The sequence below is a fragment of the Gavialis gangeticus genome, unplaced genomic scaffold (assembly GCF_001723915.1).
Source record: "Gavialis gangeticus isolate Ggan-Ray unplaced genomic scaffold, GavGan_comp1, whole genome shotgun sequence".
Lineage (NCBI taxonomy): Eukaryota > Metazoa > Chordata > Crocodylia > Gavialidae > Gavialis > Gavialis gangeticus.
In genome coordinates this window covers 108,573,143-108,584,472 of record NW_017729022.1, presented here as the reverse complement: position 1 = coordinate 108,584,472, position 11,330 = coordinate 108,573,143, and the positions used below count along the sequence as shown (strand labels likewise).

General features: G+C 44.0%; 1 protein-coding gene across 3 annotated transcripts in view; it reads right to left on the bottom strand.

Moving 5' to 3' along the window:
* Positions 1-6,567: 6,567 nt before the first annotated feature.
* LOC109296526 (tetratricopeptide repeat protein 38-like) overlaps positions 6,568-11,330 on the bottom strand; it is a 47,394-nt gene continuing 42,631 nt past the window's right edge. For 2 of the 3 annotated variants that reach the window (XM_019515941.1, XM_019515942.1), the window contains one exon: positions 6,568-7,718. In XM_019515941.1, the coding sequence (XP_019371486.1) occupies positions 7,625-7,718 (94 nt within the window). In that variant the 3' untranslated portion in view covers positions 6,568-7,624. The remainder of the gene's footprint in view (positions 7,719-11,330) is intronic. The other variant, XM_019515943.1, reaches the window with a different exon arrangement.

Below are 11,330 nucleotides of genomic sequence, written 5' to 3'. Positions count from 1 at the left end.
CCTAGAGGTAAGTAGGAAACCTTTATAGAAGGGTCTCTTTTTATTGTATATCTACAATTTCTGATTTTCTCCTCTGTCATTTCTAAGCAATTTGAAGTACCTACTATGTAATGAACATGGTCTAGAATTTTCTCTCTCAGTGATATTTGTTAAAACAGTAACTTAGAAAAATTAAGACTTTCCCTTTTAAATTGGCGTAAAGACTAGGTTTTAAATGCAGGAATTTCTTAAACATGCACCAGCAATGTCAGTCTAGTGGTTGATACAGAAGACAATCAGATAAAATTCTGTTTACCCTTCTGCTGTAGGTTTGCGCAACTTTATCTTTAGGTCAAGGTATGACCATTATAGTAGGCAATCTGGGAAAAGGCAAATACTGGAATTTTTTTCTCAGTTGCTAGCGACTACAAGCATAAAATGAAAGGTAGTGTTGAATTCACTTGAAAACCTTGCTTGTAGTATATGTCGTTTTCCATGTGTGGACATGGGAATGCTGTAGGACAGAAATAAAAAGTTGTGTTATACTATTTTCTATCCTACAAGACAAACGTAAATTCTCGTTGAGCTGGAGATGTCACATGACTTGCACAGAGAGAACGTTTCTGAAGATGTTCTCAATCACTTGTGCATTAGAATATGCTCTCTTGCCTAAACTCAGTTGTGTTTTGTGTGGCCCATTCTACACTAAGAAAATTGCCTACTGCTGACAGTGGTAGAGTGATAAATGGTTCTGGTTTTTCTTCAGGTAAACCATGTTTAATGTCAGCATTTGCAGGAATGAGCAACTGTTTCAATGGCAACCAAGCCTGTTTAGTTAACTGATCTGCAGACTAAGATGCTTTCATTTCAGGGCATCAGTGGAAACGAAGATAATAAATTTCCATCAACTTTTGACACTTTTCTAAGTGCTGATCTTTTCAGTTGAGACGTCAGTGAATATTTTTGGCAAGACTGAGAAAAATCCTCCAGCTAGTGGGAGGGAAACATATCTACTAATGTTCTGGAATGTGACTAATTGAAGACGATGATACTCTGCCGGATTTTGCGGGGGGAAATAATTTTATTTTTTCTGAAGTATAACCTGTTAAATTACATCCTAGGAAGGAGTATTAGACAAATTTTAAGTCTGGAGAGACAAATCTAAACTGTTTAGTTTAGAAGGTTCCCATGGGGAGGGGGGAAGTATGTAAGACTAGCAAATCGTACTGCAAGAGCTGGTCGAAGCAATTATACATTTACGTGTTTTTTTCAATATTATCTTAAAATCAGAAATATTGGATTTGGTAGTGGCAATGGATGGCTTTTTTCACATTCTTTTTCTTTTGTAGTTCATCATTGAATTTCCAAAATTATCCTTAAACTTGCTATAGTAAAAATAAAGTATATACTTGATATTCTTCTGTTGTTAGACATGTAGCTTAATAGGCCATTAACATAGTGGGCAAATGACCAGGGTAATATTGGCATTGCATTGTGGCTCTTGTTCTTTTACATTCTGAATCAATGTCTAGCATCGGCCAACTGCTCATTATGAAAGATTGAGGCAAATGACACAGTTTTTGTATAGAAGTGGTCTGTAACTGAGCTTTGCAATTACAAAGTGCCTGTAATAAACTAGATAGCAAAAAGTGTGGTTGGTTATATCATTTTGTCAATTATGTGGAATCTGAGATCTTCCCTGCTATCAGCTAAAGTAGTAAAAAAAAGCAAAAGGTTTGTGTTCCTACTGTTCTAAATGGGGAGGGGATGGGTGGGTGCAAATGTTCTCGCAGTGCTGGTTCAGAATGTAACTTTCATTCAGCTTGCACAAATGAAATGGCACCAAGATAGCTGCCAATAATCATGTAGAATACATTATTATTGTAATCAACATAGTGCATTTTGGAAATGGCACAGATTTATAAAGTACAAGTTATGCCTGATACTCATTTTGACCAAAAATAATACTTCAAAAAATGTTCAGTTCAGGGGCTTAAAGACATATCCACACTGGTAAAGAAGCCATTGCCTATATTGTGAATTTACAGCACAATAGCTGCTCCATAGTCACTTGCCATGTGTATACTCTCAATGGGCACATCTACATGTGCCATTAGGGGGCAGCACTAAACTGTAGAGCTTATTGTTCCACAGTTTATTGCTCCTGGGAAGCTCCAAGGTACCCGGTTTACACATGCGCCTGGGCTGCAGCACGTTGAGCCGTGTTGCAGCACCCCTGGCTGGCAGAGTTGCTCTGACTGGGCTCAGTGTGCTGCAGAGGGGCTGGCTGGAGCATGAGGGTGCTTCAGTGTGGGGCTAGCCAGCAGGCAGCCTTGTGCTCCAGCCAGCCAGCTCAGCATCTACATATGCGCTGTTACACATGAAAACCCTGCAGCAAGACAGTATTTACAAGTCCTAGCCTGCTGTGGAGTTTTAGCTTCCTGCTCCCTAATAGGGGCTCATGTGTAGACGCTGAGGTGTTTACTGTACAGCTAATTAGCTGTGCAAGTAAACATCTTAAGGATGCTTTTGTTTGGACATGGTTTATTTCACTTTGCAGTAAAGTGAAATTTACTTTATTTTACTTTGCACATTTACTATGGAATAAACTGACTTTGCTCCATAATAAAAGTGGAGCAGGCACATGACTCACAGCCTTACCTGTTTAAGCCACTCCAGAGTACAGCCAGTCCTCGACTTACAACATTTTGCACTTAACACCCTGTTTCAACTTTATAACATCAGTTTCGACTTACAACGCTTGATCCAATGCGACACCACGCCAGTGAACAAGTTCACTGCATTGCCCATCTCCCTGGTGAACATCTGTCCAAACTTCCTTGGACACTTTCTTTAAGAAAGCAGCCAAGACTCCAGAAAAACCTGCAGCCAAGACTCCTGAGAAGACTCCAGCCAAGAGCCCTTCAAAAAGTCCAGCAAAGTCACCTCAAAGAAGTCCTTCCAAATCAATTGCTATTTACAATATAAATAGATTAATGTAGCTATGTTACTCATCTATAAGTGGTCAAGTACAAAATTTTGGGGTATTTTTGGTGAAAAATCAGGTTCAGGAACCAATCCCCCATTTATAACCTTGTTTCTTATGGGAAAATTGGTTCTGAGTTACAATGTTTTGACTTATGATGTGGTTTTCAGAAACCAATTGTGTTGTAAGTCTGAGGACTGCCTGTAAAGTTATGCAAAGCGAGGAGGTGTTTTGGTTGTATGTGTTCCCCTAGTCATTATCATCCAAGGGTAACTTTGCCCAGTGGCACCCTGCCACCTACTGGTTATATACTGTAATAGCACCCATGGCAAGCATAAATTTAAACTGCAGCAGGATAGTACTTGTTTTTTTACTCATAAGCAGTGCATGTGGAGATGCTGACAGGGGTGCCTGGGGCATGAGGGTGCTTCAGTGAGAGGACTGGCTGCTGGCTAGCCTCGCACCAGAGCACCCTTGTGCCCCAGCCAGCCCTTCTGCAGCATGTTGAGCCCATGTTGGAGCAGCCCCAAGCTGGCAGGCTGACCCCTCTGTGCCCTCTGCCAGCTGGAGCTGCTCCGACCCCACTCAACGCACTGCAGTTCCAGGCGCAATAAGCCCTGGAGTTTGAGTCATGTTAATATGCATATGTGAATGTACCCTCTATGGAGTAAACCAGTGGGACCTAATCCTCTGGATGTAGAAGCCAGATGAGTGGTATAGGGTCAGTCCATGGTCCAGATCCCATGCAGGGTCAGTATATGATCTGTGGATGTAACTGGACTTGGGTCCGTGCCAGCCCAACCTTGTGTCCCCAGATACAGCCACACACTGGCACCAGCTAGTGCTCAGTCATGTAATTTAGCCCATGAGGTTCCCAGTGGGTCTGGAAATTTGGCAATGCAGCAGGAATTAATCCTGCCACTGCTTCCCTGCCACCAAGTTTCTGGCTGCGCGGGGAGCCCACGGGCCTGGATCTGGCCCACAGGCCAAAGATTGAGCACCCCTGGAGTAAACTTACATCTTATTGAACTTAATTGGACCTATGTTTCCAATGGGAAAGGTCTTTTTTTAAAGCATTTTACCCCAGCTCATAAATCTTATTTGGAGGGAAAAAAGTTGCAACTTTGAAAAGGTATAACAGTCTATCTCATAAATTCAAGAAAGAATCTATTCAAATTGCCTTGCCTGGCAACTAGAAACTAGTTACAACTGAAAACAAAAGGTAACAGGAAGTTGAGTGTCCAAGAAAAAGTTCACACTTCTGTATAATTTAAGGGCTTGTGTCACAGGCTGGGGGTCCAGTCTGCTTCTAAATTTGCAAAGAACTGAATCTGCAGGAGACATGGGAATGTGTTCTTCCTAATAATCCCAGGGAACAAAACATTCCCACAGGTGATGGTTATGAAGGAGGAGGAAGGAAGAATCCCTAATGTCTGGATAACATAAAGTACCATGTGTACATCTGGCAAACCAGAACACAGGAACCTTAAATTTAACATTCTATTGTGTGGGGAACCTAGTCCTTAATGCAGTGTGAGGAAGCATCTGATCTCCCACCTACCAGGCAGCTGGAAACAAGGGGCTCCAGTAGGTGGGCTTTACAAGAGAGGAGGACTAAGCATAACACATGAGGGAATTCACCAGTCCTCAACCTCCAAAGTCAGGACCAGGATTACAGCTCTCATTAGGACAAAGGCAAGCATTCAAAACTTCAAGGTATGTTAAGCACTTCTTAAAAAAATGTGTGGCTTAATTTATAAGTGATTTTCCTATTGGCATCAATGGGAGACCTGCAATTGCTCAGCAATGCTGAAATACAAATCACATTCATTTAGGTGTCATTTATAACATGGCAGGCCTGGGGTGCCCTGGGATGGGCTTCTGTCCCTGGCAGCCTGCTCCCTTGTCCAGCACCCCAACAACCTCTCCCACCTTGCTTACCAAGTCACCTTGAAGTTATCAGTGATAAAGCTGAGAGGCAGCCCTCAGGTGATCAGAGGGATGCTCTAGGCATCCTTCAGCAGCCCACACAGAATCCCTTCAGCCATTCAGAAGCCCACATGGAGAACTTGGGCCTGCAGTAGCAAAGCCCTCAGAGTGTTTTGTCCTGGGCAGCCTCCACCGTGTTGCCCCTTTAAGAGGGTTCTCGCCAGCCTCCCCATGCCTCACTTTACAAATGAGCAAACACTTCCCATAACAGAAGCCATCAGTAAAATAACCAAAATTTACCCATCTGTAGGACTCTCCCTTGCAGTCCACGCAGAGCACCTTGGCCTGGGTCAGACCTCCACCTCAGCCTAATTCTGTTAAAATTCCCTGCTTGGCTCCTTCCTTTCCAGTCATTCCCCCCACTTCCCTAATGAGACATAAGGATTCCTCCTGTACTCAGCAGGCTCGCTGCTCTTACTGCTCCTTCCCTGATGGGCCCCAAGGTTTTCCCCTGCTTAACTGGCATGCTTACTGCTTTGCTCCTTCTGATCTGCCCTTGCAACCTGCACCCTATTAATAGGCTCACAACTCTGCAGTTTGCTTCACCGGAGCTTTCACCCTGCACTCAGTCAGAGGGCTTAGGGGCCTTCGTTACAGTAAATGATGGCCTCTTTTTTTTGTTGACGTTTCACAAATTATTAGCGAATTAGTATTGCCATTCCTCAAGTTCAAGTTCTATGTCCATGTGCATATTTAAAAAACACCAGATAATTAAAGACCAAATTCTGCCCTTGCATCTGGATAGCTTCTTCACCAAATACTGGTTTATTTATACCCACCTGAGAGGCTAGGAATAGAACACAGTATTCCTGGTGTGGTCTCTACAGGCTGCTCATTCTACTTTTTTCTATTATTTCAAGAGGTTTGCCTGTGGCCTTGTTGTTTTAGGTTTTATTTTGCTTCTTTACTTAGATAGGGGATGCTGTTCAGGAGTCCCTCATAAGTTAGGCTGTAATACCCAGTCACATGAGTAAACCATGTACTTATTTATAAAGAAAATAAGGGCTCATGACAGGTGGGATTTTCAAAGGACCCTTCTTGTGGCAGCACAGCCCTGGCCCTTTCCCTGCCCAAGGCTCACGTGCTCTCGCTGCCAGCAGTGAGCCGAGCTGGGGCTCCATGGACCCTGTTGCAGCTGCTGGCAGCCTCCCCACCACCTGCTGTGAGCAGCTCAGACTCTATGGCAGGTGGCAGGGGCCTTCCCAGAGCCTGGGCAGGTGGCAGGGGCCTTCCCAGAGCCCGGGCTAGCTGTTGCAGGCAGCCAGAAGGCTGCAAGTAGCTGCAGTGGGGTCGGCAGAGCCCCAGACCAGCTCATTGCTGGAAGCAGGTACATGTGTGCCTCAGTGGACAGGGGGGAGGGACCAGGGCTGCACTACCAGAAGAAGGATGAGGCCCCTTGCAGCTCCCCTGTTATCTTACCCAAGGGCCGGTGTGCCAAGCAAAATGTCTTTACGTGCCATGCTCTGGCACGTACCAGGGGTGGCTGACCTCTGCTCTAGGGTAAGAAGCCTTACGTTGAATTGGATCCAAACATTTATGCAAAAACTTCACAGTTCTATACATATAGGTAGTCATTTCCCTGCCAAGGAATTATATAAATAAAAGGGCAATACAAAATGTAAGAATGAATTTTACCTACAATTGTTGGTAATGTACCAAAATGCAACTGTAATAAAGATCACATGAACACTTAATAGATTGCCAGTAGACTTCAACTATTGTTCCCCACTATCATTACCCCTTGTTAGATTTGTTATAAAAGTGTGGAGCATTATAAGTATAAAAATCACCTTGATTTTTAAATTTCCATTAAAGATGCAATAACAGAAACAAGCAGTAAAATATTTAGAGGAATCATGGCAAAGAATATCATACAGACATAATCTTAGACAGCAATGCAAAGTGTCTTTGAAGAACTTCTGGAATCAGCATGCAGGCCAAGAACAAAAGACTGCGTGCAGAGTGCTGTGAGTGTTCTGGCTTCAAGTCTCATATCTGTTTCCTCACCACTCTGCGCGTGGGACAGAACTTGAGGGAGGTATATGGCTCCCAACTTCTGTTCCCATGTCAGCAGTAGTTCTGTGAGGCCAGGACCTCTTCTCTTGTAGTAATAGGGAAAAGCGCAAGGTTTGGCCCATAACTTTGTGCTGAGATGTAACGGTGGGCCAATGCTGTCTTGTATGCTTCCTATACCTCTGGCATCACCCAGACTTCTATAATATATCCCATTTAATGTTTTATGTTCTTGAAAAGCAGTTTGAATGTCCACCCTTTCCTATTTATGGACTAGAATAGCAAAGCCGAGAAATAATTTGACTGCCAGTCTAGAGGGCTGTTATCTCACAACGCAAGAGGTATAGAAACCATCCACATTTCTAGAAAGTGATGGCTCAGCAGGTTTTAAACAAAGGATTGATAGTCCTCTACTTTTCCTGCAACTGCTGCCTTTTCCCAGGCATAACTAAGCCAATTTCTTGTTAGGACTGGAGATGCTCCAGGAAGTTAAGCATCAATGCTGAATCACCTACAAGAGCATTCCAAAGTTCAGGCAAGCAGGAGATCTGATATGGCTTATGAAGCAGTGATTCCCCCCATTTTGATTCCTTTAATTCCATGGGAAGCTATTGATTAATAGTGCTAACCATGATTTCATCTGAATGAGAGAGAGATTCAAGCCACTGCATGAACAGCTGATGCCTTTCGAATAAGCCGCTCAGTCAACGGCGAATTTGGTCTCAGTGCATCACGTTCCATCAAGAGGCACCTGGAGGTGGGGAGGCAGGAGAAAGAGGCCTTAAGTATAGAGTTCAAAATTACAGAGCAGGCTATTTTTTAATTATCTTGTGTAGTAGCCATGTGGTAGATGGTGACTTCACTGTCACCAGTGTTACCTGACAATCAGTTTCGAAGACACTACAGCAGTGTTTTTTTAAGGTCAGTATTGTATGCCTGACCCACAAACACAGAGCACACACTAGCTGAGTGGACTCACCTTTCCCCCCACTTCTACCCCTCCAATTAATTCATTTTTGCAATCACATGGCACTGGAAGTAGCATTGCACTTGCATGGTGCAGACTGATCTTTGCCTGGGAGGTCAATTTTAAACAAGCCTGCTCTTCTCTCATGAAGCCCCCTTGTTTCCCATTTGTATTTAAGAGGCTGAAGCAGAAGAGCCACTCTAATCTGGCTACCCTGCATCTGGTTCCAGGACTAGTACACAGAGACCTTGTTTGGAGTGATGTTGCATCAAGGATGGGCAATTATTTGGCCCATGGGCCACATAGAGAGTTGTGGTGACCTGTTGCAGGCCAGGTCAGCACACCCCCTCCGCTCCCTCCCTGCACAACAGCTGACCAAAACTCCCTAAGTGGCCCCATCCTATCTGCCTGGTCATACACCCTGCCTATGCAGGTCCTGGCTGATCTCCATTGAGACTCCAAGATCATGGAGCTGAGGGACAAATGAAAACAAAGCAGCAGGGGTAGCAATACTATTCAAGAATCAAAAGTTAAGAGGAAAGCAAGTGGAAGACATCAGCACTGGCAGGTTACAACAAATGATACCATCCCTCAGAGAAACAGAATTAGAAATTTTCAATGCATATGAACCACTAGAGAGAGAGGAGAGGAAGGCTCTGCTTTGAAATCTATCAGTATTCATGGTTGGAGGGAGACTGGATTATAACCAAGGACTTCAGCTGTATAATACAAATGGGTGACAGAACAGAAGGAGGAGGAAATGAACTTTAGACAGCTCGTCCAGATTGTTAGCAAATATAATAAAAGAAGAGTCACTGAGAGATGTGTGGGCAGGGAGAAAACTTTCACTGGACCTGACCCTGGTGGAAAGAGTCAAGAACTGACTTCGTGTTTGTATTAAAAGAAATAGAGATAAGAAAGAAAGAAACCATAACTGTGGCATTTAGTGATCACTGGATACTGAAGGTGGAACTGAGTCTCTGTAAGAGCCCCAAAAGATGAAGGGGAGTGTGGAAGCTAAATGTGTGACTGTTACAAGGTACAGAGATATGTCAAGTGTACATGAGACAGAATTAGGTGTGCAGAGACGACCTGAGCAGGGTGAGGGGCCTGGGGCAAATCAGCTTGTGTGGGGCCCTGCTCTCAGATGCAAGGAAGCTGGTGGTAGATTCAGCAGAGGGGGGAAGGTAGCGAGCAGCTGGATGTGGCGGATTTGGTGGTAGGGGGAAGGGTTGGGGGTGCTGAGTGGCCGAATGTGAAGCTGGCAGCAGTGCGGAGTCGCTGTGCTGCTCTGTCTGGCTCCACGGGGCCCCCCAAAGCGTGGGGCCCAGGGCGGTTGCCTCAATTTGCACCCTCCACCTCTCAGGGATGACCCTGGAGGTGTGAACATTGAAGAAATATTTTAAGAGTACCAGAGAATGGTGGTTGATTGTGAAGAGGAGGACAGGAGAATTCCTCAGGAAGGAAGGCTGAAGAACTGTGGGGAAAAGAGTGAAAGAGCTGAGAAAGCTGCAAAGAAAGATGCAGAAACTGCTAAACAAAGCTGCTGAAGTAGACAGATATGAGAAGAATGAGAAAAAAGCAAGGCAAGAGATAGAAAGCTGGTTTAAAAGAAAGATGAGAAAGAAAATATGTTTAGCACAAGCACCAGGAGCAGATAGACTACCTATGGAATTTTACAAGAAGTTCTGGGCATGAGTAGGGAAGGTTATAGTGGAATTATCTGAGGAACTAGTGGAAACAGGAGAGGCAGAGAAAGTTTTTACAAAAGGAATTATGATCTTACTCTTCAAGAAAGGGGAGGAGGAACACCTGAAAAACTGGAGACAGATTATACTCTTTAATATGGACTGTAAGTTAGTGGCCAAGATGCTGGCTTTGAAAATGAGGAAAATAGTACAGAAGATAATACATGAAGACCATGTATATGCAGTACCAGATAGAAGGATCTCCAAAGTGAGCAGAGATGCACTGTCCCACATCCAAGAGAGGAAAGCACACACAGTTACAGCAAACCTAGATTTAGAAAAAACACACGACAGAGTGGATCATGATAATATATTTGAAGTGTTAGGAAAAATGGGGTTCCCAGAGAAATTTATATGCTGGATAATGTTATTGTACAGAGAAGTGGACAGTCAAATCCAAATGATTGGGCATCTCAGTGGGGCCTTTAAAATCTATACAGGGGTGAGACAAGGGTGCACCCTGTTGCCACTACTATTTGTGTGCAGCATGGAACCATTAGTACAAAGAATAAAAAAAGACAAAGCCATAAGTGGAGTAAAGATACCAGGAGGCGGAAGAGGTAAAATGCATATTATACATAGATGATATATATGTAGTGGTTAGAGAGAGATTTTCGATAGAAAGGGTTCTAAAGCATACAGAGCATGGAGAAGTGATGGGGGTTAAACTAAATAGATCAAAAAGCACCATAACGGAGCTGGAGGAAATTGGAGAAATGAGGGAGAGAGAGAGAAAGAGAGAAATGAGAGTGCTAGGGATCCTGTTGGATGCTGAAGGAAAAGGTAACACAGCATGGAAAAAGGTGATGGCAAGGATACAGCAAATACTTTGGTTATGGTCCAGAAAGGACACTGTCCTTTGCTGAAAAAATGGTGGTGGTTAAGGCTGTGCTACTGCCAATTATTCTATATATGGGAATTCTATGTATTCCCACTGACGTGGTGGCAGACAAGAAAAGTAGAGGGAAATGTGTGTGTTCTTCTGGAATGCCAAAAAAGGAAAGGTTGGATAAAGCTGAACTGTTCAAAGCAAGAGAGATGGGGGGAAGGGGGGCTGCTGGACCTGGGATTGTTCTTTTATGTGAAATATCTAAGTGCAGCATGCAAGATGGTAATGGAAGGAGAGGGGAAAGCAGCATGTCTCACCCAATTTCATGTAGCTGCAATTTGGAGGAAATGGGGAATATATCAGACTTCTTCGAAGAGTCCATGGGCATGGCAACCACTGATTCATTACATCAGGTTGGAAGATTTTATGCAGAGGTATAAAATAAGGAAGGTAGGGCTGGAGGTCCTGAAGGATCATAAGAAATTGACGAGAGACGTGCAGGGAAGAAGAAATGGTGGGACGTGTGTTTTGGGAGTGTACATATGCAAAGGGAGTGTGGGAAGGGGTCTGCCTCTTTCTGAGTGTCACCAAAATGGAAGTCAATCATCATGGTGCCCTATGACCAGTGGGGTCCCCCAAGGCTCTGTTCTTGGACCCATATTGTTCAACATCTTCATTAATGATGTGGACATTGGAGTCAGAAGCGGACTGGCCAAGTTCACCGATGACACCAAACTTTGGGGCAAAGCATCTACACCAGAAGACAGGTGGGTGATCCAGGCTGACCTGGACAGGCTCAGCAAATGGGCGGACAAGAAC